Source organism: Opisthocomus hoazin, chromosome 20, assembly GCF_030867145.1.
Source record: "Opisthocomus hoazin isolate bOpiHoa1 chromosome 20, bOpiHoa1.hap1, whole genome shotgun sequence".
NCBI classification, from domain to species: domain Eukaryota; kingdom Metazoa; phylum Chordata; class Aves; order Opisthocomiformes; family Opisthocomidae; genus Opisthocomus; species Opisthocomus hoazin.
In genome coordinates, this window is record NC_134433.1 from 5,555,202 (window position 1) to 5,578,951 (window position 23,750).

The 23,750-nt window shown below is 69.6% G+C and overlaps 5 protein-coding genes across 7 annotated transcripts; 2 read left to right on the forward strand and 3 right to left on the reverse strand.

Annotated features, from left to right (window-relative positions):
* Nucleotides 1-253: 253 nt before the first annotated feature.
* On the reverse strand, nucleotides 254-3,468 carry ABHD11 (abhydrolase domain containing 11). Of its 2 annotated transcripts, XM_075440449.1 has the most exons (6): nucleotides 3,395-3,468; nucleotides 3,054-3,185; nucleotides 2,584-2,761; nucleotides 1,493-1,663; nucleotides 1,057-1,238; nucleotides 254-769 (listed from the first exon to the last, which is right to left on the reverse strand). In XM_075440449.1, the coding sequence occupies exons 1-6, from the start codon at nucleotides 3,466-3,468 to the stop codon at nucleotides 631-633; spliced, it is 876 nt and encodes a 291-aa protein (XP_075296564.1). In that variant the 3' UTR covers nucleotides 254-630. The 2 variants fall into 2 exon arrangements, with proteins under 2 accessions (XP_075296564.1, XP_075296563.1); XM_075440448.1 differs by lacking the exon at nucleotides 3,054-3,185.
* Nucleotides 3,469-4,063: 595 nt separating this feature from the next.
* On the reverse strand, nucleotides 4,064-5,135 carry CLDN3 (claudin 3). The gene has a single exon (XM_075440436.1). The coding sequence runs from the start codon at nucleotides 5,053-5,055 to the stop codon at nucleotides 4,411-4,413; it is 645 nt and encodes a 214-aa protein (XP_075296551.1). The 5' UTR covers nucleotides 5,056-5,135; the 3' UTR covers nucleotides 4,064-4,410.
* Nucleotides 5,136-9,282: 4,147 nt separating this feature from the next.
* LOC104338467 (claudin-4-like) lies at nucleotides 9,283-18,553 on the forward strand. Of its 2 annotated transcripts, none has more exons than XM_075440143.1 (2): nucleotides 9,283-9,362; nucleotides 17,778-18,553. In XM_075440143.1, exon 2 carries the CDS (start codon nucleotides 17,787-17,789, stop codon nucleotides 18,429-18,431), a length of 645 nt encoding a protein of 214 aa, XP_075296258.1. In that variant the 5' UTR covers nucleotides 9,283-9,362; nucleotides 17,778-17,786; the 3' UTR covers nucleotides 18,432-18,553. The 2 variants fall into 2 exon arrangements, with proteins under 2 accessions (XP_075296258.1, XP_075296259.1); XM_075440144.1 differs by lacking the exon at nucleotides 9,283-9,362 and adding an exon at nucleotides 10,479-10,537.
* On the forward strand, nucleotides 12,128-12,757 carry CLDN4 (claudin 4). The gene has a single exon (XM_075440155.1). It carries the CDS (start codon nucleotides 12,128-12,130, stop codon nucleotides 12,755-12,757), a length of 630 nt encoding a protein of 209 aa, XP_075296270.1.
* Nucleotides 18,554-18,952: 399 nt separating the features above from the next.
* On the reverse strand, nucleotides 18,953-22,027 carry METTL27 (methyltransferase like 27). The gene is made up of 5 exons (XM_075440437.1): nucleotides 21,920-22,027; nucleotides 21,662-21,790; nucleotides 21,426-21,561; nucleotides 21,262-21,354; nucleotides 18,953-20,707 (listed from the first exon to the last, which is right to left on the reverse strand). The coding sequence occupies exons 1-5, from the start codon at nucleotides 22,025-22,027 to the stop codon at nucleotides 20,469-20,471; spliced, it is 705 nt and encodes a 234-aa protein (XP_075296552.1). The 3' UTR covers nucleotides 18,953-20,468.
* Nucleotides 22,028-23,750: the final 1,723 nt, after the last annotated feature.

Consider the following 23,750-nt stretch of genomic DNA (forward strand, 5'->3'; position numbering starts at 1 on the left):
TGCTCAGGAGGCAGCCACCCCCGCTCCCCAGTCCTCCCACTGCCCCCGAGGTGGGGGAAGGACGCGATTCCCCCCCGTGAGCCAAGAAAGATCCTCAAACCTGTGGCTTCCACACGCTGCTCCCCCAGCTCGGCGTGTTACGGGGCCTGCGCGTTGCCCCCTCCCACCAGCATCCCCACTGGTACGCGAGAGCCCACTCCTGTGCCCACCACCGCCCTCCCTGTCCTCCGCGGCCACATCCACACCGTTTCCGGCCTTGGCATGGACTCAGTTTTATTGCGTGTTCTGCAGAGTCACAGCCAGATCCACAACCCGGTGGGCTGGCAGCGGGAAAACGGGAAGGCTCTCCCTCCCCCTCCCGGGGTCCCGGACGCGCCGGCGCAGGCAGGACAGGCAGCGTCCCGGGCCGGTGCCACCCCGCGTCCCTGCGAGGCGGCGGGAGGGCTCAGCGGGACGGAGGTGCCTCTCCGCTCCGGCTCCAGGAGACCCGGGGTGGGAGAGGCCCTTGCAGGCGGGATCGGACTGCGACGCGGGCAGCCGGTCCAGGCTGAGCCCCTCTCAGAGCCCCACGTCACTGCCCGGAGCTCCTCAGGTCCCACGCGGTGCTCGCAGAAACCCCGGTCCCCAGCGCTACGGTGGCGGCAGGAAGTTGAGGACAGCAGCGATGAATTCTTCAAATTTATCCTGGTGGACGATGTGGCCTGCACCTTCGATGTACTGGACATCGGCCTTGGGGAAGAGGCGCTGGATCTCCGGGTAGTCTTTGGAGCTGCAGGACAAGCGAACACGCCACGGGCAGCGCGGTCAGCAGCCCAGCCCGCTGCCTTCCCTCCTCCTCCCCAGGCAGAGGGGCACACCAGGGCTGACCACGTCCCCTTCCCCGCTGGGAAAGCCCGGTGCTGGCCCCAGGTTCCTCCTCGCTCTCCAGCGCGTTGGGCGTCACTGGCTGCTGGAGGCATGGAGCTTGCTCCGGGACCTTCCCCATCTCAGGGGGCTTCCTCCCACCCTGGAAAGCTGCAGAAGAGCAGACTTCAAACCGCTTCTCTCCAGTCCCACCTGATATAGGGCGAGTTGGATCCTCCCAAGAAGAGTGCAGGGCCAGGATACGGCTCGTGGAAGATGGGGAAGCTCATGATGTCTGCCAAGTGGTGGGAAATAGCCTCCAGGTTCACCCGCCAGACGTAGCGGCCCTCCACCTCCACCAGGTTGGTGAGGAGAAACTGTCTCAGCTGCGGGAGCTGCCACAAAAGGAGGTCGCAAGCTCTTCTGTAAGAGCAGCAAGCCCTCAAGATGTCCCGGCACCCTCTGCCCTCCCCTCTGCCCCTTCTGCCCGTCTCCCGTGCTGTCCCCATGGCCCCTGCAGCCCTGGTGAGACGTCCTCCAGCGGTGAGTGAGCGGGGGTGGACAGAGCCTCGTGGCCTCAGAGCCCTGTGCTCCGGCCCTAGGGACGAGCTGGGAGCAGAAACCCCACCCAAGGAGCGGGATTTCCTACCTGGACCACGGGACGCAGCTGATCGTCAGCCAGCTGGCGGGCTGCAGAATGGGACAGACCATCCGGGATCTTCACCGACTTCATGGCAGAGATATAGGCAGAGAATTCGGAGACGGGTGCGGTGGAGACGGGACTGATGTCTACGGAGATGAGGCGCTCCACCAGATCTGGCTGGGGACAGAAGCAGGGCAGATGGATGCCAGCCGAGACGTTCCCAGTGGGACCGGGCACGGGGCTCCGCTCCCACCCAGACTCCCTGGAGGTTTTAAGCTCCTTCCTGCCTCAGCAGAGAGCTCCACGTGTCCTTCCCCGGGTCCCTGTGTCCCACCTCAGGGGATCTCTAGGGAGGGACAGCGCAGAGCGTGGGCTGATGGACAGAATCATAGATTGCTTTGGGTTGGGAGGGACCTTCAGAGGTCACCGAGCCCAACCCCCTGCAGTGAGCAGGGACATCTTCAGCTGATCAGGTTGCTCAGAGCCCCATCCAGTCTGGCCTGGAAGTGTTTCCAGGGATGGGGCATCCACCACCTCTCTGGGCAACCTGGGCCAGCGTTTCACCACCCTGACAGTAAAAAATTTCTTCCTTATATCCAGTCTAAATCTCCCCTCTTTTAGTTTAAAGCCGTTGCTCCCTCTCCTATCGCAACAAGCCCTGCTAAAAATATTTTCCACATCTTCCCTGCAGGCCCCTCCAGGCACTGGCAGCTGCTCTGAGGTCTCCCTGCAGCCTTCTCCTCCCCAGGCTGAGCAGCCCCAGCTCTCCCAGCCTCTCCTCCCAGCAGAGGGGTTCCAGCCTCGCATCATTGCTGGGGCCTCCTCTGGCCCCGCTCCCACAGCTCCAGCTCTGTCCTGTGCTGAGGGCTCCAGAGCTGGACGCAGGACTCCCGGGGGGTCTCAGCAGAGCGGGGCAGAGGGGCAGAATCCCCTCCTGCTCCTGCTCCCGCAGCCCGGCTGGCAGCTCGGAGCGAGACAGCCCCCCACCCGCCATGGAGAAAGGCGGTGGGAAGGCCGGCCGTGGCGAGCAGCCCCCCCGGGAGCCACCCCGCATCCCCCAGCCTCCCGCTCCCCCCGGGACCCCCGTGCCTGCCGACCCGCCGCAGGGCCAGCGCCATGGCCGCCTTGCCCCCCATGCTGTGTCCCAGGAGGATGCACTTGGCGATGCCCAGCTGGCTCAGGAGGTGCTGCACGTCCAGGCTCATCGCTTCGTACGTCATCACCGGGCTGTGCGGGCTGGCGCCGTGGTTCCGGGCGTCCGGCGTCAGCACCTGCCTGGGCAGCGGCACCGCGTCACCCCGGTCCCTGGTCCCCGTCCCCGCCTGGGCCCTGGCCCGGGTCCCTACCCCAGCCCCGACCCCAGCCCTGGTCCCTACCCCAGCCCTGGCCCCGGCTCCAGCCCTGGCTCCGACCCCAGCCCTGGTCCCTACCCCGGCCCCGGCCCGGACCCCAGACCCGGTCCCAATCCCAGACCCGGTCCCTGCCCCGGCCCCGCCCCCGACCCCACCCCCGAACACGACCCCGCCCCTTTCCCCGCCCTGGCCCCGCCCCGCGCCCCGGGCCTCACCTCTCGGCGCCGCGCGCCAGCGCCCTGGCCACGCCCCGCAGGTTGCCGCGGCTGCCGAAGAGCCCGTGGAGCAGCACGAGGGGCGGCCGCGCGCCGCGGGGCCCCACCGCCACGTGCGCCAGCGGCACGGCGCTGCGGGGAGAGCGGCGGCTGGGGGGGGCGGGGCCAGCGCTGCCCCGCTGGCAGGGGGGCGGGGCCATGGCCCCACCGGCGGGCCCGGCCCCTGGGGGGGGGGAAACAACGGCGCGGGGGCGGGGCCGTTACCCGCGATTAGGCCCCGCCCCTCCCCGCGGGACCCCTCCCGCCGCCCCCGTCCCTCGCGCGCACGGCCGGGCCCTTACGTCACGACGGAGCGGGAGGCGGCGGCGGGGCGCGCGGGCGGGGCGGGGGCGCGGGGCAGCCGGCGGACCATCATGGCGGCGGGGCGCGCGCTCGCGGGGGGGCCTGACGCAGTGCGCAGCCCGGTGGCCCCGCCCCGCCCCGCCCCTCCGCCGGCGGGCGCCCCCTGCTGGCGGGAGAGCGCTGCGCGTCGCGGGGGCGCTCCGGCCGCAAGGTCAACCCCGGGCGGGGCCGCGCCGCCGGGCCCCCCCCCCAGCCCGGGCCCGGCCCGGCCGAGGCTCACCGGGACGGGCTGCGGGCGGCCCCGGGGCGGCTGGGCCTCGCGGGGCGCCGGGCCCCGGGCCGCGGCTCCGTCCCCGCCTTTGTCCGTGCCCGCCGGAGCGTGGCGGGACCGGTTGGGCAAGGCGGGCGCGCCCCGGCCGCTGCTCGGGAGGGGGGGGGCACCCCTGTGCCCCCCCGTGCCCCCCCCCCGCGGAGCCAGACTTTGGCACGGGCGAGCGACCGCCCCCCCCCAGCATAAACTCCCCCCCCTCCCCGTCTGGGGGCTTGCGAGGACCCCCTCCCCAAACCCGCTGCCGCGGCGGGGGCTGCGGGATGGCTGCGGGGGGGGCCCTGGCCCCGACCCCCCCTCCCCGTCCCCCCCCGGTCACCGCCCCGAAGGACACTCGGGCTACCAAAACGGGAGAGGTTTATTGACCAATGTAACCGGTACAGACCGCGCGTAACAGGGACAGACGGGCGATGGCGGGGGGGGCGGGGGGGGGCACACACCGGAGGGGGGGGGGTCCCGGTCCCGGTCCCGGTCCCGCACGGGGCACGCCGGGCCCCCGCTTCTCCCGCCGCCCCGAAACCGCCGCTTGCTGAACCGAAACCGTCTCTATTTACACAGCCCGGCCCTGACCCCCCCCCCCCCTCCCGGCCCCCTCCCCGCTCCCCGCGGAGGCGATGGGGGGCTCGGGGAAGGGGGCGGGGGGTGGGATGCCATGGGGGGGTCCCGCGGTGGAGGGAGGGGGGGGGCTCAGACATAGTTCCTCTTGTCGTAGCTGGTGACGGCGGAGCGCGGGGCGGAGTAGGCCACCTTCCCGGCGGGGTACCTGTCGTCTTTGGGGGGGCAGGAGCAGCAGAGCAGGGCCCCCCCCAGCAGCAGCAGCGCCGAGGCCGCCCAGCCGACGTAGAGCGAGGAGCCCAGCTCCCGCTTCTGCGCCTCCAGCACCAGCGGGTTGTAGAAATCCCGGATGATGGTGTTGGCCGACCAGGAGACGGGGATCAGGTTCAAGATGCCCGAGAGGATGAAGACGACGCCGGAGGCGATGGTGATCTTGGCCTTGGCGCTCTCGTCCTCCACGCAGCGGGTGCACTGGGCGCCGGCGATGGCCACCATCAAGCCCAGCACGGCCAAGACGATGGCCACGACGAGGAGGGCGCGGGCGGCTTGCAGGTCCTGCGGCAGGGCCAGCATGGAGTCGTAGACCTTGCACTGCATCTGCCCCGTGCTCTGCACCACGCAGTTCATCCACAGCCCCTCCCAGATGATCTGCGCCGTCACGATGTTGTTCCCGATGAAGGCCGTCACCCGCCACATCGGCAAGGCGCAGCAGATGATGCTGCACAGCCACCCCAGCACCGCGAGGGCCACGCCGCCGATCTCCAACCCCATCGACATGGCGAACCGCTTCGCTCGCTCGCGGCGAGGGAACCCACCCAAGCGAAAAAGCCTCGCGGAGATCGGCTTTCACCTGGGTGCACCTGCGCTTATAAAGGGCTGGCGGGGCCAACGGGCGAGCGCCCGCCCCGGGTGGGGTTTCGCCGCCGGACGCTCCTCTCCCGTCACCCGCGTCCCCGCGCCCTCCCCTTTTTGTTGTTTGCGGAGACGGCGACCGGGTGTCGCTGGGCGAAAGGCGGGAGAGGGGGGAAGAGAAACCACCCTCGCCTCGATGGCGAACAACGCCACCCGCCCAAAGCCCCCTTTTCGGGGAGGCTTCGCCGTCCACCACCCCGAAAAGCGGGGTCCGGGGTGGGTGGGGGGGTCGAGCTGATTTCTGGAAGCTTCTTTTATCCCGGGCTTGCGTTTGACCGGGGGTTCGGCAAAGGGCAAAGTGCGATCGCTCGCGCCGTGACGCCATTTCGGGGGGATCCGTGGGTGCTCCGCGCTCGGCGGGGTGGGAGCGGGAGGGGGACGGGCGGGGGGGACCCCCCGCCCGTCCCCCTCCCGCTCCCACCCCGCCGAGCGCGGAGCACCGGTGAGAACCCCCCGACGGGATATTAAATATCATTATTTATATAGTTCTATTTCGGCCTTGGAGGAAGCAGGTAACGCGCGTCACCGCCCCGGCAGCGTCACGCCGAACGGAATTCAAAATAAATCAACCAAACAAACGTGAAGGCAGGTGTGGGCGAGGCCGCGGAGCTGTGTGTCCCCCCACCATCATCTGTCACCCCGACTTCGCAGCGGGGGGGGGGGGGCAGCACCCCGACACCCCGTAGCCGGAGGGGGGGTCGGGTTCGGATGCCCCGCAGCACCCCGAAACCTTGTGCTGCCCTGCGGCACCCTGAGCTGCGTAGCCCGGGGGGGTGGGTGGCTCTGCCACCCCTCCCAGCACCCCGACTCCCCAAATCTGGCCGGGTCGGCTGTCGTCACCCCGTGTCACCCCGTATCCGCCCGGCTTGGCCGCCTCCGCCACGCCGCGACACCCCGATACCCCCTCTCCAGCCGGGTTGGCCGCCGCCAGCCCCTGGCACCCCAGAAATGCCCTGCGTCTGGCCAGGGGGGCTTCTGCCACCCCGAAACACCCTGCCCAGGACACCCCGAGCCCCTCAGGCCGCTGGCTGTGGGGGTGCACGGGGGTGACCCCGCATGTGCTGCCGAGGGGGACCCCACGCCGCAGCACCCCAGGGCGCTGTGCCCTGGGTGTTGGGGGGTGCTGGCCCTCGGGGATGCCTCAGGGTGCCCACGCGACTGGCGCTGCCGGCGGGTGACGGTGGGTGCTGTTGCCCCCCCACCCCCAAACAGAGCCCAGGGACCCCCCGGTCTGCGGGTGGGGTGCCGGCAGCGCAGGCGCGGGCAGGGCTGTGCGGCACCCCGGGGTGTCGGGGTGCACAGGCGCACACACGCACAGACTGACACCCCCTCTGCCGGCGGGACAGCCGGACACGCCACTGCGCACGCAGACAGACGGACAGACACGCAGACAGACAGGCAGATGGATGGACACGCAGACAGACAGGCAGATGGACGGACACGCAGACAGGCAGATGGACGGACACACAGACAGGCGGATGGATGGACACGCAGACAGACAGGCAGATGGATGGACACACAGATAGACAGGTGGATGGATGGACACACAGACAGGCAGATGGACGGACACGCACACGGGCAGAGGCGAACACACACGCACCCCACGGTGCACCCATGGCTGCACAGACCCGCAGGGCTGTGGGGCAGGGGGTGCCACCACGGGCAGGGCTGTGGGGCGATGGGGATACCCCAGGGAGGGCTGTGGGGCAGGGGCTATGCCATGCAGGGCTGTGGGGCAGTGAGGATACCACAGGCAGGGACATGGGGTGGAGAAGGATAACCCTGGGTAGGGATGTGGGGCAGGAGTAGGGCAGGGGGGTACCCCAGGTAGGGCTGTGGGGCAGGAGTAGGGCAGGGGGGTACCCCAGGTAGGGCTGTGGGGCAAGGACAGGGGCAGGGGGTACACCAGGTAGGGCTGTGGGGCACGGGGATACCCCAAGTAGGAATGTGGGGCAGGGGAAGGGGTAGGGGGTACCCCAGGCAGGGCTGTGGGGCAGGGGTAGGGGTGGGGGGATACCCTTGGTAGGGCTGTGGGGCATGGGGATACCCCAGACAGGGCCATGGGGCAGGGGCAAGGGGTACCCCAGGTAGGGCTGTGGGGCACGGGAATACACCTGGTAGGGCTGTGGGGCAGGGAAAGGGGCAGGGGTACCCCAGGCAGGGCTGTGGGGCAGGGGGTACCCCAGGCAGGGCTGTGGGGCAGGGGTAGGGGTGGGGGGATACCCTTGGTAGGGCTGTGGGGCACGGGGATACCCCAAGTAGGAATGTGGGGCAGGGGAAGGGGTAGGGGGTACCCCAGGCAGGGCTGTGGGGCACGGGTAGGGGTGGGGGGATACCCTTGGTAGGGCTGTGGGGCAGGGGATACCCCAGACAGGGCCATGGGGCAGGGGCAAGGGGTACCCCAGGTAGGGCTGTGGGGCACAGGAATATACCTGGTAGGGCTGTGGGGCAGGGAAAGGGGCAGGGGGTACCCCAGGCAGGGCTGTGGGGCAGGAGGGTACCCCAGGCAGGGCTGTGGGGCAGGGGTAGGGGCAGGGGGTACCCCAGGGAGGGCTGTGGGGCAGGGGTAGGGGCAGGGGGTACCCCAGGCAGGGCTGTGGGGCAGGGGCAGGGCAGCACCCCCCACCCAGGGCCGTGGGGCAGCGGGGTGACCCCCGGGGCAGGGGCTGCCGGGGCAGGGCTGGGGCGAGCAGGGGCGGGAGAAGCGCCTCAGCCCCCGACCCTGCAATCAGAGCCCCACGCGCCGCGTCCCCGCCTCGTCACCCCAAATTGCCCAAAGTAGAGGCTGGGCGCGCGGTGCCGTGCCGGCCCGGGGCAGCCACCGCTGACTCACGGCCGAGGCAGGGGCAAATCACCGGGGTTTCGGGGTGCCGGCGCGCGCTTTGGGGCGCATTCTTGTGGCCAGCGAACCGGCTCGCCGGTGTCGGCCGAAAACAGCCACGCGGGGCTGGCATCCCTGCGGGGGTCCCCGGGGCACCCCCGTCCCTCCCGCTGCTGCGTTCCCCCACCCCGGTGAAGCCCCTCTGCTCCCCCCCACTGCAGCTGGGAAGGGATGGGGGGCTTTGCCCGCTGTGGGCCCCCCGGGATGTCCCCAAAGTGGGGTGGCCACATAGAGCCACCGATGACACGGGGATGGGTTTGACCCCCCTCGTGCCGTGGTGACCTCGGACGAAGGTGAGACCCAAAGCTCTTGGCAGCATCAACAGTTTGGTGGTCCACTCTCTGGGGGGGGACACACACGGACACCCACCGCGAGCATCCCCCCCGTCCCCACCCCGCACCCCGACACCCCAGGGGCTGAGCAGGAGGCGACAACAGAAACCGCCCCGGGGTGCCGCGGGGCCGCGTCCCGCTCACGTGCAGCCCGGCGCAGGGTTTGGGGTGTTTCCCCCCCCCGGGGGAGCTGGGCCGGGGCGGCAGACGCTGCCTCGGCTGCTTTATATTTCGGGGCGCGGGGGCCGCTGGCTCTGCCCCGGCCAGGGCACGCAGGCAGCCCGTGGCGGAAGCCCCTTCGGCGGCGGCGGGGAGCAGGTAAGGCTGCGCCGAGCATCGGTGGCGGCTCTGTCCGCTGGCGGGGCGGGGATGGGGCTTGGGGGGCTGGCGGGGGGCTGGCGGCTCGCCCCGGGGATGCCGGGACCCCCGACATCTCAGCGTGCCCGGGGCATCCCCACGCCGACGGCTTCGGGGCGGCTTCCCCCAGCATCGCCCCGTTGCACCCCCGCGCCATCGCCACCGCCGCCCCCGTCCCTTCGACAGCCGCGGCGGCGGCGCTGGGGCACGTTTCCCCCGTTCGCCCGCTTTTTTTACCCAGCAGTGATTTTCTTTTCGGAGCGACTTGGGGCCGAAGGTCCCGTTTCTCACCGCTGCGCGGTGGCCGCGTCCCCCCGGGGACCCCGCGGCTCTGCCGCCGAGCCGATAAGACTCGGCTTTCCCGTGGCGTCGAACAACCTGACGCTGCATATTTGAGCCGGTCAGGGCGGGTTTTGTGTTCAGCAGGGACTTTTTTTGGGAACATTCAGTCTCTGGGCTGCCGGTAACTAATCCCCGGCGGGCGGCGGGGAGAGGCTGAGCGGGAGGGCTGGCGGCCGTGCCCCCCCGGCCGCCGTGAAGCCGGAGATCCCGGCGGATCGCCGCTCGCCGCCAAGTCTCGCCCGCCTTTTCGGGACCTGGAGGTAGCCAGGGCGGCGGGGCCGTGCGTGGGGGCTGGGGGTGAGGGGGTCTCGGCTCAGCGGCGCGGGGCCGAGCCGGTGCCGGGGGTGTGTGTGAGGCGGGAGCGTCACCCGCGTCCCGGGTGGGGATGTCCCCGAGCCCTTCGGCGGGGGATTCGTGCCCCAAGCCCTCTCCCCGCGCGGTGTCCTCTGCCCTGAGCGAGGCCAGGGTGGCACAGCCTCCTCCACGCACCCGGCCGTGCCCGGCGTCGCGGTGACACCAGGTTTAATGCCACCACCCTGGGGCTGCGGCACGTCCCCGTCCCCACGAAGCAGGGACGATCGGCGGAGGGCACGTCCTCACCCTGAGCCACGAAGGGCCGGTGGCCGACGTGCTGGGATGCGAACTCTGCCCTCGCCGACCCCGTTAGCGTGTGGTGGAGCAGGGACCGGCCGGGTCCCCCCGTCCCCCAAATCCCGCTGGATTCGGGGCAGGGCTCCCAGCAGGTGCCAGGCGGGGACGGCGCGGGGTGGGACGAGCCCCCCGTTTCGGGATGCGGGAGCTCCCTGCTGAGCGGGCGGGCTGTGGTCCCATCACGGCACGTCCCAGTGCCATGTCCCCTTGAGGGTGACACCAGGGCGAAGCCAGCGCTGAGGTCCTGCGGGATGCATCCAGCTGTGGGCAGCTGGGAGGGGGCCGTGGGGCTGGTGGTCCGGTGATGGACCCAAACGGCGCGTGCTGAGGTGATACCACCCGAGCACCCACCGGCCCGGCACACGTTGGGGACACGGTGCTGCCCCGAGCATCGCTCGCTGCTCCTGCGCTCCGTGCCGAGCCCGTGTGCGTCCGTCTGTCCGTCCCGCTGCCGGGGACACAGGGCTGGCCGTGCCGGCCGGGCGAGCGCGGCGCTGGGGGACGCGGGGAAGCGCGCAGGGGCTGTTTCCGTGTGGCAGCCGCCGGTTTGAATATATGTCACGTTCCAGCTTTAATTACGCTAATTGGGTGTCAGAGGGCCGCGCTGGCTCCGAGGGGGAGTGAGCGAGCGGCTCGGGTGCTTGACGCTCGGCACGCTGCCAACTCCCTGTCCCCACCTTCCGCTTGCCCCCAGCCCGCGGGCATGGCCCCAGGTGCCCCCCGCGCCAGGAGCACGCAGACGTGGGCGAGCGCCTCTCCCCAGCCCCAAATAACCGGGTGGGAGGTGAGAGCCACGCTCGGCCTCCGGCACAGCCCGGCCCCGGCGGGGATGCTCCGGAGCCCTGGGATCAAAGGGAGCCCCTGACCACGAGCAATGCGGGCGCCGGGGTGGGCACGCCGGTATGCGAGCGATGCGGGCAGGGCAGAGGGACGGACGGGCAGGGCAGAGGGACGGACGGACGGACGGAGCGTCCCAGCTTGGCCGGGCGCCTGTGTGGCTCCTCCGGCACAGGTCGGGTGGGCAGGACCCCGGCTCGTCCCCGCGGGTCTGCACCGGCGTCCCCAGCCCGGGCACCGTCAGCATCCTCGTGGCACCGCGGTGCGTGGACCACCAGGCTCGTCCCATTGCGTTAGGGCACGATGCCGGGGGACATCTCAGTGTCATCCTGGGGACATCCAGGGGACATCCCGGCGTGGGCAGGACAGCTCTAGAGCCCGTCGCGCCGATCAATTAGCGCAGGCGATTGGGTGCTATCGGTAACCCCAGTGCTTGGAAAAACTTGGATGATCTCCGGCCCTGTTATCTTTTCCGGAGGGCTGAGATTACGCCGGGGTGGGGGAACGGTGCAATGTCCATCTGTCCGTCCCTGCGGTCCGTCTGGCCTCGTGCCGCGCCTGCGCGGATGCCGGTGGGGCTGCGGAGGGAGCGGGGCGAGGCGGTGTGCGGGGGGCTTGCGGGTTAAAGGGGGGGTGGCTGCTTGTGCCAAAACGCTGCCGGCGCCGCCACCCTGCCTGCGCCTGGCACCCTGCTCCCCACCGCGTCAGTGTCGGCACGGGGACACCTCGGGGACATCTTGGGGACACCCCGGGGACACCTCTGCCCCCGCAGCCCCGACCCACCGAGCCTGGCCGACAGCGGGATGCCGGCACGCCGGTGACCGAGGGCTGCCGTGTGAACGCCGGCTCGGCGGCGGAGTTCGAGGCAGGGTGGGTTTTGGGGTCTGCCCCCCCCTCGCCCCGGGCAGCGCCGTCTCTTCTCCGCGGGGAGCCGGCAGCCGCTCCGACCGGTTTGTGGGTCTGGGCGGCAACCCCTCCCGCCCGAGGCCCGCTGGAGGGCTGGGAAGCGCTGCTACGGAGGCCAAGGAACAAACAAGGGCTGCTTGTGTCCCGCCGGGCACGGAGCCCAGCAGCACGGCGGGGACGGCGAGCTGCTCCCCGGCACGGGGCCGCGGGGGGCCGGAGGCTGGACGGCTGCCAGAGCAGCTGGGGGGGGGGAAACTGAGGCAGGAAAGCATGGTGGGACCCCATCCGGGTGATGGAGCAGCAGGCGGTGGCAGCGATGGCAGAGACATCTCGACGCCCGGACAGTGGCTCTTCCCCTGCAGCATCCCAGGCTGCGCCGAGGCAGGATGCTCTCCGGCGCCTGGGTGGCCCGGTCCCGGTCCCCTGCGTCCTCCTCCGTGGGAGCAGCCGGGATATGAAGTGTCATCGCTGCAGGGAGAAACTCGAGCGGAGGAATCCTGGGAAACTGGTTTTACCCCTCCGTCGGGTGCCGGCGGCAGGTCGGCGGCCGCCCCGGTGCTCCTCCCTTGGCGAAGGCATATAACGCCCGCCATGGTCCCGGCAGCCGGCACTGAGCTGCGCGGAGCGAGCGATGGCCTCCATGGGGCTGCAGGTGCTGGGCATCGCCCTTGCCGTCATCGGCTGGTTGGCCTCCATCCTCTGCTGCGCCTTGCCCATGTGGCGGGAGACAGCCTTCGTCGGCAACAACATCGTGGTGGCCCAGATCGTCTGGGAGGGGCTGTGGATGAACTGCGTGGTGCAGAGCACGGGGCAGATCCAGTGCAAGGTCTACGAGTCGCTGCTGGCCCTGCCGCAGGACCTGCAAGCCGCCCGCGCCATGGTGGTGGTGGCCATCGTCTTGGCCGTGCTGGGCACCCTGCTCGCCGTCGCCGGTGGCAAGTGCACCAACTGCGTGGAGGACGACACCGCCAAAGCCAAGGTCATGATCTTCTCCGGCGGCATCTTCATCGTCGCCGGTGTCCTCATCCTCATCCCCGTCTCTTGGTCGGCCAACACCGTCATCCGGGACTTCTACAACCCGCTGGTCGCTGACTCCCAGAAGCGGGACCTGGGCTCGTCGCTCTACGTGGGCTGGGCGGCCTCGGCGCTGCTGCTGCTGGGGGGGGGGATCCTCTGCTGCACCTGCCCCCCCCGGGGCGAGAAGCCCTACTCCGCCAAGTTCACGGCCGCTCGCTCCCTGCCAGCCAGCAACTACGTCTAGGAGCTGCTGCGGACCCCCCCGGCCGCTCCGGGGAGCCGGGACCTCCCGGGGTGCCCGCGGACCCCCCCGGCCGGGCGGGGGGCTGGCCGGGAGCCGGGGCGCAGCCGGGCAGCGCAGACAGAGCTGCCTTTGTTCGGCGGCGGATTGAAGCTGGTTCTTTAATCTCGGTCGAGACGGGGAACAGGGAGAGCCTGTCCTGGCTGCCCCTGCCCGGGTGGGGGTCCCGCTCCCCCCGCAGCACCCAGCCACGGCATCTTCTCCGAAAAACCACCCGCTTCCCCCCCGCCTACCCCGGAGCATCTCCCGGCTGCCGGTATCGGGGTGTGCCATGCGGTGACGCAGCGCCCGGGGACCCGTCCCGCCGGTGGCACCGGGCTCTGGCCAGGACGCGGTGCCGGTGGGGACACCGGACCTGGCCCACGCGGTCGCGGGGACCCCAGCAGGGTCTCGGGGGGCGGCGGGGGCTCTCGCCTGCCTGTACCCTAGGTTTCGGCTTTGACCTACTTTCGGGGCTCGGGGCGGCCGCACCGACGTGCGATTTCTGGCGGCAGCTCCCCGGGGCGGAGGCTTCATCACCCTGGGAGTGGGAAGGCGGCGGCCGGGCTGGGAGAACCAGTCGGGGAGGCAGCAGCACCCACACTCCCGACCCCGTGCCGTGGGGTGCACCCAGCCCCCCGGCATCCCCCCCAGCGGGGTGCCGGGATGGCTCACAGCGTCCCCTCCGCCGCGTCGCTGCCTTCCCGCATTAAACGGCCGCTGCTCAGACCCCGCGCTGCTGCGTGTTCTTTACCCTCGTCCCCCTGAGATCCCCAAATCCGCCCTCCGGAGCTGATCCCCGCCGCCCCCCGACCCCTGCTCCAGCCTTGGCATCCCCCTCCCCACCCGCTCCCCTCCTCAGGCCGCCCCGAGGGGTGACAGCGGGTGCCCCACGCCTGTCCCGGCGCCATCTTCCCAGCCGAGCAGGAGGCAGGCGATGGGCGCCGACGCGTCGAGGGGTGCTGGCCCTGGGAGCACCCCGGGGCCGGCGTGGGCAGCGCCGGGTGCTTTGCCTATCTCGCTTCCGGCACGGCAAGCTGCGCCGGCTGGGCGACATCCTGCCCTCGCGCCTCGGGGTGCGCGGCGCTGATGGGTGATGCCAGCGTGCACACCCCATATCCTTTTTGTGCAGTTTATATAGATCAAAATATACATATTCATCTGATTAGGTGCCTCGGCTGGGTCTGGGGGGGCTGCGGGGCTCCCAGCTCCCCCCGTCCCCTCGCTGGGAGCGGGGATGGCGGAAAACGCTCCCTCGGCCCCGCGGTGCCGGTGGCCGGGTGGAAATGTGGGCGCGACGCTCCCGGGAGCATCCCTGCCGGGTCCCGCTGTGGGGTCCCTGCGGCGGGCGGTCGCGTGCCCCCGTTCGCGTGTCTCTTGTGGTCCGGGTTCCCTTGGTGGGGCAGGGTCCCTGGGACGGCTTCCCATCGTCTGGGCCCCCCAGAATCACAGAATGGCAGGGGTTGGAAGGGACCTCTGTGGGTCACCTAGTCCAACCCCCTGCCCAAGCAGGGTCACCTACAGTAGGCTGTAGAGGATCTTGTCCAGGTGGGTCTGGAACATCTCCAGAGAAGGAGACTCCACAGCCTCCCTGGGCAGCCTGGGCCAGGGCTCCGTCACCCTCAGAGGGAAGAAGTTCTTCCTCGGGTTCAGCTGGAGCTTCCTCTGCTTCAGTTTGTGCCCGTTGCCCCTTGTCCTGTCACTGGGCACCACTGGAAAGAGTCTGGCCCCGTCCTCCTGACCCCCACCCTGCAGATATTTATCAGCATTTATGCGCTGGGAGGCCGGTCTCCCTTGCTCCGGCAGAGAGGGACTTTGTTTTTGGCCCAAAAAGGTTCTGATGGACGCGGGAGGCGAAGCCCCAGTGCTGGGCATCCATCGGGATGCCGAGGGGTTGCGGGCGCTGGGGAAGGCGCCAGGACGCTACGGGGGAGCAAAGGCCGGAGAAACCGAAACCGGGACCAGAGGAACCGCGGTGAAACCTCCTGCAAGCGCCGCAGGGTGTGCCGGGCACGGCCGATACCGCGCTGCCGCTCGCGGCTCGTAAAAACTCAGCCGGCCCCGGGCGCCGAGCGCGGGTGCAAGTGCCCACGGGTGCCGTCTGCCCACGACAGCATGGCGGGTCTGCTCCGTGCGGGGCTGAGCCGGGCACTGCGGTGGCCCCGTGTGACCGTAGTGGAGCTGTCGGAGTGTCCCCCCATATCTGGGGGTTACAGGGGTGATGCCCGCGGGGATCCCAGGCTCCTTAGCCCCTCACCGGGGGTTTCACAGAATGGTTTGGGTTGGAAGGGACCTTATAGATCACCCAGTTCCAACCCCCTGCCATGGGCAGGGACCCCTTCCACCAGCCCAGGGTGCTCCAAGCCATGGGCAGGGTCCCCTTCCACCAGCCCAGGGTGCTCCCAGCCCTGTCCTGCCATGGGCAGGGACCCCTTCCAGCAGCCCAGGGTGCTCCCAGCCCCGTCCTGCCATGGGCAGGGACCCCTTCCAGCAGCCCAGGGTGCTCCCAGCCCTGTCCTGCCATGGGCAGGGACCCCTTCCACCAGCCCAGGGTGCTCCAAGCCATTGGCAGGGTCCCCTTCCACCAGCCCAGGGTGCTCCCATCCCCGTCCTGCCATGGGCAGGGACCCCTTCCACCAGCCCAGGGTGCTCCCAGCCCTGTCCTGCCATGGGCAGGGACCCCTTCCACCAGCCCAGGGTGCTCCCAGCCCTGTCCTGCCATTGGCAGGGTCCCCTTCCACCAGCCCAGGGTGCTCCCAGCCCCGTCCTGCCATGGGCAGGGACCCCTTCCAGCAGCCCAGGGTGCTCCCAGCCCCGTCCTGCCATGGGCAGGGACCCCTTCCAGCAGCCCAGGGTGCTCCCAGCCCTGTCCTGCCATGGGCAGGGACCCCTTCCACCAGCCCAGGGTGCTCCAAGCCATTGGCAGGGTCCCCTTCCACCAGCCCAGGGTGCTCCCATCCCTGTCCTGCCATGGGCAGGGACCCCTTCCACCAGCCCAGGGTGCTCCCATCCCCGTCCTGCCATGGGCAGGGACCCCTTCCACCAGCCCAGGGTGCTCCCAGCCCTGTCCTGCCATGGGCAGGGACCCCTTCCACCAGCCCAGGGTGCTCCCAGCCCTGTCCTGCCATTGGCAGGGTCCCCTTCCACCAGCCCAGGGTGCTCCCAGTCCCGTCCTGCCATGGGCAGGGACCCCTTCCACCAGCCCAGGGTGCTCCCAGCCCTGTCCTGCCATGGGCAGGGACCCCTTCCACCAGCCCAGAGTGCTCCAAGCCATGGGCAGGGTCCCCTTCCACCAGCCCAGGGTGCTCCCAGTCCTGTCCTGCCATGGGCAGGGACCCCTTCCACCAGCCCAGGGTGCTCCAAGCCATGGGCAGGGTCCCCTTCCACCAGCCCAGGGTGCTCCCAGTCCCGTCCTGCCATGGGCAGGGACCCCTTCCACCAGCCCAGGGTGCTCCAAGCCTCATCCGACCCGGCCTTGGACACTGCCAGGGACGGGTTTGCCCTCCCGGTGCGAAGGAAGAGCAGGTATCGCTGAAAGTGCTGATCACCACAGCCGTATCGGAGCCCGACCTGAGCTCTGGCCCATTTCCAGCGCCCGAGAGGGGAAATCCCGGGTCCAAAGGGCGCTGCACGTCTGCCAAGGGCAAAACAAAACCTGCCCTTGAACTGGGAGCTGCTGGTGCTGCTGGTGAGGGCAAGGGGCTGCCTCGCCTGCCCGTGCCCCCCCGGCACGATGCTCGTGGGCAGGGAGCTGAGCTGCTGGCGCTGGAGCAGGGCATGGGGCAGGCGCCGTGGGGTGGTGGGGGGTCTGCGCTTTGGAGCATGCCAGGGTGGGCACAGCGAGCCCCTCGTCCTGCTCCCCAAAAGCCGTCCCCTCCCTGACACCTGCCATGCGCACGGCCCAGCTGGGATGGGGCAATGGCAGGGGACTGCCCTGTGCCATGGGGACGCGGTGGGGGGAAACATGGCACAGGGGGTCCTGCACCTCGGCCTCCTCGGGGCTCGGGTCCTCAGTGCCACACGTGTCCCCATAGGGACCTGCAGCAATGCCACACGTGTCCCTGTAGTGACCTGCAGCAATGCTCCATGCCCCATGGTGTCCTGCAGCAATGCCCCATGCCCCATGTGTCCCCATGGTGTCCTGCAGCAATGCCCCATGTGTCCCCATGGTGTCCTGCAGCAATGCTCCATGTGCCCCATGTGTGCCCGTGCCATCCTGCAACAATACTCCATGTCACACGTGTCTCCATGGTGTCCTGCAGCCATGCCCCATGCCACTCGTGTCCCCATGGTGTCCTGCAGCAATGCTCCATGTCACACGTACCCCCATGGTGTCCTCCAGCAGTGCCCCATGTGTCCCCATGGTGTCCTGCAGCAATGCCCCATGTGTCCCCATGGTGTCCTGCAGCAATGCTCCATGTGCCCCATGTGTGCCCGTGCCATCCTGCAGCAATACTCCATGTCACACGTGTCTCCATGGTGTCCTGCAGCCATGCCCCATGCCACTCGTGTCCCCATGGTGTCCTGCAGCAATGCTCCATGTCACACGTACCCCCATGGTGTCCTCCAGCAGTGCCCCATGTGTCCCCATGGTGTCCTGCAGCAATGCCCCATGTGTCCCCATGGTGTCCTGCAGCAATGCTCCATGTGCCCCATGTGTGCCCGTGCCATCCTGCAGCAATACTCCATGTCACACGTGTCTCCATGGTGTCCTGCAGCCATGCCCCATGCCACTCGTGTCCCCATGGTGTCCTGCAGCAATGCTCCATGTCACACGTACCCCCATGGTGTCCCGCAGCAGTGCCCCATGTGTGCTCATGCCATCCTGCAGCCATGCCCCATGCCACTCGTGTCCCCATGCTGGTCTGCAGCCATTCCCACCCCTGATGGGGAACAGGACGCACCCAGCATGAAGGCCACGCTGTAGAGCATGCCCGCCGGGCTCCGGGGCCGCGTCTGTGACGGCTGTGCCCTGTCCCCGCAGGTGCTGTCGATGGCGACGATGACGATGCAGATGGGTGGGCTGATGCTGGCCGTGCTGGGCTGGCTGGGCTCCATCCTCACCTGCGCGCTGCCCATGTGGAGGGTGACGGCCTTCATCGGCTCCAACATCGTGGTGGCCCAGGTCTTCTGGGAGGGGCTGTGGATGAACTGCGTCTACGAGAGCACGGGGCAGATGCAGTGCAAGGTCTACGACTCCCTGCTGGAGCTCACCTCCGACCTGCAAGCGGCCCGCGCCTTGGTGGTCACCTCCATCTTCGTGGCCTTCTTCGCCTTCCTCACCGCCATCTCGGGCGCGGACTGCACCCGCTGCGTGGATGACAAGAGCACCAAGACCAGGATCTCCGTCGTGGCGGGCGCCGTCTTTGTCCTGGCCAGCATCATGCTGCTCATCCCCGTCTCCTGGTCCGCCAACAGCATCGTCAGCAACTTCTACAACCCCATGGTGCCCCAGGCCCTCAAGAGAGAGCTGGGAGCTGCCCTCTACATCGGCTGGGCCTCCAGTGCCCTCCAGCTCTTTGGCGGGGGCATCCTGTGCTGCTCAGGACCCCCGTCCCAGCAGGACCCCTACCCCAAGAAGTACCAAGTGGTGAAGAGCTGCGGCCCGATGGGCTACCCCATGAAAGACTACGTGTGAGCCACTGTCCCCAGGTGCCAGCCCATGGCAGAGCATCCCCGTCCTGTCCCCTTCCCCACCCTCGCGCTGCTTCCTCCCGCCCGTCCCCACGCTGGCTGCACCCCCAGCGCGGACCCCCGCCCGCGCCCTTCCCCGCCATGGACCATAAACATCTTGGTGCCACCACGGCTGCCTGAGCTCATTGGGAAGCAGCGCGCTGGGGCGGAGGGGGGGGGGAAGTGACGTGCCCTGGGCCCTGCCAGTCCACCGCCAGCTCGGGGGCTGCTGCCCCAGCGCCTGGCACGTCCCTGTGTCCCCAGTCTGGTGGTCCCCACGCACCCGCCAGCAGGGAAACTGAGGCAGGGAGATGGGGCTGGGAGCTCGGAGGTGCACGGGGGGACACCAAGCTCCCACAGCTCAGTCCCTGGAGCCCTCAGGGGCTGGGAAGGGACCCCACAGAAAGCCCAAATCCCCTCTCCCCGGCTCCTGGCTGCCCCCCCCCCCCCACTGTGGGAGCAACGCACGGCAGGCAGGCAGCGAGGCAGCGGCTTTATTCGACAGCCAGGTACGGGACGGGGACAGCCACGACCCCAGGGGACAGCGCTGGGGACGATGGGCACAGGGACCCCAAGACCTGGGGGGACAACGCAGAGCGGTGACAAGAGCCTTGGGGAGGGCGAGCGTGGGAGGCGTGGGATGCCCCGGGTGGGGGACGGGGACAGCCGGGGCAGAGCTCCGAGGGGCTGGTGGCAACCCACGCCCCACGGCCACGGGAACACGATGAGCAGGAACAGCTCTGGGGGAAAAGGAAAAAAGGAAACACCCCAGCAAGAGATTTGGGTAAAAAACTTCCCAAGGGATCGGCGGAGGAGGAGGGGCAGAGGCAGCAGGGCGAGGGGCTTGGGGAACAGGCCGGGCAGGAGATGCCGACTGGGTTGGGAGCGGCCACCAGCTCTTGAAGTCCCCTCCAGCCTCATTTCCCACCCAACCACAAAGCTGTAGGAAAATCAAGAGACTTAAGCAGCAGTTGCGGGATGAAAAGCCGATGTGGTGCTCGGGAAGCTTCTCCAGCTGGGCGTCACCTTGGCACGGCTGCTCCTGCTTTGGATGTGGAGGTCTCCTGCACCTCGGGGTATGTGGGATTAACGCCTTGGGGGAATGAAGATGGGGAACCACAGGACATGGAGACCCACCTCCAACAGTCCCCAGGCAGAGACCACAGGGGTCTGGGGTGGGGAAGATGAAGATGGATCGAGATTTTTGACCATGGCCATGTGGGAGGGCTCCTGGGGAGGACAAGGAGGTGGACTGCAGGATATGGGGATGGGGACCCACCTCTAGTGGTACCCAGGCAAAGACCATGGGGGTCTGGGGTGGGGAAGATGAAGATGGATCGAGATTTTTGACCATGGCCATGTGGGAGGGCTCCTGGGGAGGACAAGGAGGTGGACTGCAGGACATGGGGATGGGGACCCACCTCCAGTGGTACCCAGGCAAAGACCATGGGGGTCTGGGGTGGGGAAGATGAAGATGGATCGAGATTTTTGACCATGGCCATGTGGGAGGGCTCCTGGGGAGGACAAGGAGGTGGACTGCAGGATATAGGGATGGGGACCCACCTCCAGTGGTACCCAGGCAAAGACCATGGGGGTCTGGGGTGGGGAAGGTGAAGAAGGATCCAGATCTTGCCCATGAGGGCTGAGAGGTGGGCACGGTGGGGAGAAGACATCCTGGACAGGAGGTGGCTGTGACCACCCAGGCGGGTCTGTGAGGTGTCGCGGTGAGGACTTAGGTGTCCCCCACTTTGGGGATGGCATCCAAATGTCAGAGCTACGGGTGGTGACCTTGGTGAAACCAGGAGACCCTCCCCATGCTGAGGAGCAGGCCCAGTCCCCAGAGCCCAGACCCTGGGGGGAAAACGAGCCGGGGAAGGGAATGGGGACGCTCCCCAAAAACGCTGTCACCCCCCGGCAGCCGCCCTGCTCCGGGAGGGGGTCCCTGGGCTGGGCTTTACAAGGGACCAAGCGCCGACCCCCGTCCCCAGAGCGGCGCCGGCTCTCAGCCCTCCGCGGGGGTGGGCACGGGGCATTTCCGATAGACGTAGACCACCCCGGAGATGTAGCCGGTGCCCTGGGTGCTCTCCTCCTCGGAGGTGGCCCTCTCCCAGCGCTCCACCTCCCGCACCAGCACCTTCTGGCAGGCTCCGCGCCTCTCCAGCCCCTCCAGCGCGGCATCCAGCTCGGCCCTGTACCGCCGGTTCGAGGGGTTGCTCCTGGTCGTCAGGCAGAGGAACCCTCCTGCGGGAGAGGGGACGGGTGACGCTGGGTGTCAGCCCCGGGGGAGGGTGTCCCCGAGGAAAGCGGGGGGCGAGGGGAGGCCGCGGGGCCCTGCCTGGCATCAGCGGGATGGGGACGGGGGGGATAGGGGGGCAGCGGGCAGGGACGGGCTGGGGACGGGCAGGGGATGAAGGACAGGCAGGGGGACGGGGGACAGGCAGGGGATGAGCAGGGGACGGGGGACGGGCAGGGGGACGGGCAGAGGGACGGGGACGGGCAGGGGATGGGGGACGGGCAGGGGGACGGGGGAGAGGCAGGGGGATGAAGGACAGGCAGGGAATGGGGGACGGGCAGGGGGATGGGCAGGGGGACGGGGGAGAGGCAGGGGGATGAAGGACAGGCAGGGGATGGGGGACAGGCAGGGGGTGGGGGACGGGGGACAGGAAGGGGATGGGGGACGGGCAGGAGAACGGGCAGGGACCCCCAGGACCGCCCGCCATGCCCCAGCAGAGCCACCGCCACCCCTCGCCGCCGCCGCCCGCTCCCCGGGGGTCCCGTCGGGGTCCCCCCCTCACCCGCCTTGGTGACCCGCAGCAGCTCGGGCACGGCCGCGCTCGGCACCTGCCCCTCGCCCAGGGCCCCCACCACGGTCACGGCGTCGTAGTGCTCTGCGGGGACGCGCGGGGTCACCGGGGGCCCCGTGCGGGGCAGCCCCCCCGTCCCCCCCCATCCCCGTTACCTGCGGGCGCGGGCAGCGGCTCCGGCCCCAGCGCGCACCGCCGCAGCTCCCGGTAGAGCCCGGTGCTCCGCGCCCGCTCCAGCATCCCCGCGCTGCCGTCCACGCCGTGCAGGCAGCGGAAGCCGCGGCGGTGGAGCTGCGGGGACCGACGGACGGACGGACGGACCGACGGCACCGTTACCTCCCGCCCGCCGCTCCCCCCCGCTCCCCCCACCCCGGGTCGCCCCCGCCGGTACCTCCCGCGCTACGAGCCCGGTGCCGCAGCCCACGTCGAGCAGCCGCGCCCCGGCGGGCGGCGCGGGGAAGGCGGAGGCGAGGGAAGCGGCGGCCAGCTCCGGCGCCCGGTACTCCAGAGCCGCCACATCCTGCGGGGACAGGGCGGGCGGCGGGGAGGGCGGCGGACCGGTGTCCCCCCCCGGGTCCCCCTCCCCGGTGTCCCCCCCCCCGGGTCCCCCTCCCCGGTGTCCCCCCCCCCCGCCCCCCGGCCCCGGTACCTGCTCGTAGCGCGCGGCCCACCGGTCGTACAGCTGCAGCCGCTCGCGCAGCCCCCCCGCGCCGTGCACCGCCGCCACGCGCTCCCGCACCCCCGCCGACGGCCGCATTCCCCCCTTCCCCGCCCGCGCAGCCCCCATTGGCTCCGCGCTCCCCGGCCAGACCCGCCTCCCGCGCGCCATTGGCTCCGCGCACCCGCCCCTCGCGCCTCATTGGTCGGCGGAGCTGAGCAGCCACCGCCTCCTGCCCGCGCCGTTAGTGGGAACGGCGAGCCGGGCGCTACCAAGTGCGCCGGGATGGGGGGGAGAACGGAGCGGGCCGGGTGTGACCAAGTGCCCCGGGGAGGGACACGGAGTGCCCCAAGGGGCCACAGAGTGTCCCGAGGGGGTGGCACCGAGTGCCGTGGTGGGGTGACCAAGAATTCGGGGGGGGGGGGGGGGGCGAGTGCCCACGGTGGGTGACACCGAGTGCTCCAAGGTGGACGAAGTGCCCCGGGAGGGTGACCAAGTGTCCTGGGAAGGTGACATCAGGTGTCCCAATGGGGTGACACCAAGTGCCCCGAGGACCAAGTGCCCCAGGTGGGGACACCAAGTGCCCCAAGGGGCCGCAGAGTGTCCCGAGGGGGTGGCACCAAGTGCCCCAAGGTGGGGTGACCAAGAGCCCTGGGGGGGGTACACCGAGTGCCCACGGGGGGTGACAACAAGTGCCCCAAGGTGGACTGAGTGCCCCAAGATGGATGAAGTGCCCCAGGAGAGTGACCAAGTGTCCTGGGGGAGGTGACACCAAATGGCCTGGGGGGATGACCAAGTATCCAGGGATGGTGACGTCAGGTGTCCCAGAGGGGTGACACCAAGTGCACCAAGGTGGACCAAGTGCCCTAGGAATGTGACCGAGTGTCCTGAGAAGGTGACCAGGTGTGCCTGGGGAGGTGACACCAAGTGCCCTGGGGAGAGGACCAAGTATCTGGGGATGGTAACATCAAATGCCCTGGTGGGGTGACACCAAGTGCCCCAAGGTGGACCAAGTGCCCTGCAAGGGTGACCAAGTGCCCCGGTTGGGTGACACCTAGTGCCCCAAGGCAGGCCAAGTGCCCTGTGAGGGTGACCAAGTGTCCCAGGGGATGTGACACCAAGTGCCCTGGGGGGATGACCAAGTATCCAGAGATGGTGACATCAAGTGCCCCGGTGGGGTGACACCAAATGCCCAAGGGTGACACCAAGTGCCCTGGGAGAGTTGGCACCAAGGCCACCGCTCTCTCCCTACAGTGTCCCCTGGCCCCGTCCCACCCAGCTGCTGCTCTGTTGCATGGAGGGGTCAGTCCTGCCTCATGTCGCTGATGTCCCCGGCACAGTGACCGCTCCCTGGACACGTCACCTCCCGCCAGGCCCCCTTGTCCCAGCACCACACAGCCCTGACGCTGCGCTGTCACCTCCACGCCCGCGTCCGCAGCTTCTTCTGCCACTCCGACCCATCACTGGGCGGTGAGCGAGTGGTGACCACGCTCCTCTGCCACCGCCCGAACCCACCCTGTCCCACCACCCATCCAGGTGACATCCTAACGCCGAGCAGCTCTCCCAGACCCTGGGGAAGAGGCCACCCACCTCTGGGGCAGGTCCTTCACCTCCTGCCACGGCCACCCGCCTCCAGCCGCTCCCGTGGGGTGGTCCTTCCATGCTGCCCCTTGCCCGTGGACGGGGTGCAGCTGGGGCTTGGGGACAGAGGACAGGAGCGCGGCTGTGAAGGAGGGAGGACATCTTGGCTACGTCAGGTGTGGGCTTTGCTCGTGGGAAGCAGGACAGAACCATCACCGAGCGCCAACGCGATGCACGGGGA